The sequence below is a fragment of the Palaemon carinicauda genome, chromosome 17 (assembly GCF_036898095.1).
Source record: "Palaemon carinicauda isolate YSFRI2023 chromosome 17, ASM3689809v2, whole genome shotgun sequence".
NCBI classification, from domain to species: Eukaryota; Metazoa; Arthropoda; class Malacostraca; order Decapoda; family Palaemonidae; genus Palaemon; species Palaemon carinicauda.
The window spans coordinates 101380850-101382164 of record NC_090741.1 but is presented as its reverse complement, the minus strand read 5'-3'; the positions used below and the strand labels follow the sequence as shown (position 1 = coordinate 101382164).

Here is a 1315-nt window from a genome sequence, read left to right as displayed (position 1 = left end):
CGTCTTGCAGGTAATTTGGATGCATATGTCCTTTATAAAATAGCTTGATGTTATTGCTACTGTCGGGTCTCTCGGCGGGGGCAGGTTCGTACCACTTGTCTACTGCTTTCCTGACTTCCTTTTGGACGTGCATATTGGAGACTCCATTGTTAACAAGTACTTGGGATATTCGGTCCAGTTCCTTGTGCGTGTCGCACCAAGTGGAACAGTGCGACAGGGCCCTCCTGACATAAGCCTTGATGGTATAACTCTTATATCGGGTGGGGCACTCACTGCCTCCATTCAAGCACATGCCTAGGTTTGTGGGTTTGGTATACACTGTGGTCCCAAATCCATTCTCCATCGAGGTGACTAGGACATCCAGGAATGGGAGGCGATTATCTTGGCTGTGTTCGAGGGTGAAACGGAGTAAACTATGGTCCTCAAATGTCTTCCTCAAAGTCTCGATTTCATCACTTGATCTTGCCTTCACAAAGGTATCATCTATGTACCCTAAGTACAGAAAGGGGCATTCTACACGGGAGAACACTCTCTCTTCTACAACTCCCATGTAGAAATTCGCGAATAGGACTCCCAGGGGCGAGCTCATCGCTACACCATCGTTCTGCAAGTAGGTATGCCCTCGATGGGGGGTAAAGGGAGCCCTCTTTGTACAGATGGCTAGGAGGGTCCGAAGGGCTGGTTCAGGGATGTTCAGAGATGGTGTAGAGTCGTCCCTATTGACCCTATCAGTGATAAGGTCTATGGTTTCGTCCACAGGCACGTTCGTGAATAAAGATTCTACATCCATCGATGCAATAACTCCATCACACGTAGAGTCCTTAATTTTCTCCAGGAATTCGGCGGATGAAGCTACACACTAACGATTGGGAATGTAGAGCGCCAGGATGCTATTCAGTCGTTTGGCGAGCTGGTAAGTCGGAGTAGGGCATTGACTTATAATATGGCGTAGGGGGTTGCCCTGTTGGTGGGTTTTCACATTGCCATACAGGTAGCCCAGCCAGAAATCCCCTGAAATAACTGGCAGGTGCATGGCATTGGTTGCTGTGTTCATGGCCTCTATGGTTTTGTTAGCCTCCTTCTTGATGTCTTCGATAGGGTTTCTAGTGAGGCGCACAAATTTGGAGGAATCAGCCAGGATGTCGTTGAGTTTCTTGTGGTATTCCTCTTGTGTCAATAAGCACAAAGGCAGCAGTCTTGTCTGCCCTACAAACAGTGACATCAGCAACCTGCTTAAGTTCCTTGGCAGCTGCCTTCATATCCTGGGTGACGATACCACTAGTGTAACGACCCCTCTAAGTGAGGGCCTCAGTAA

At 48.4% G+C, this 1315-nt stretch overlaps 1 protein-coding gene across 1 annotated transcript in view; it reads right to left on the bottom strand.

Annotated features, from left to right (window-relative positions):
• The window catches only part of LOC137656481 (uncharacterized), a 1077-nt gene extending 287 nt beyond the window's left edge, over positions 1–790 (bottom strand). Inside the window, exon 1 of the mRNA XM_068390656.1 lies at positions 1–790. This exon is cut by the window's left edge and continues 287 nt beyond it. Within this exon, the coding sequence (XP_068246757.1) occupies positions 1–790 (790 nt within the window).
• Between the last annotated feature and the right edge of the window lie 525 nt (positions 791–1315).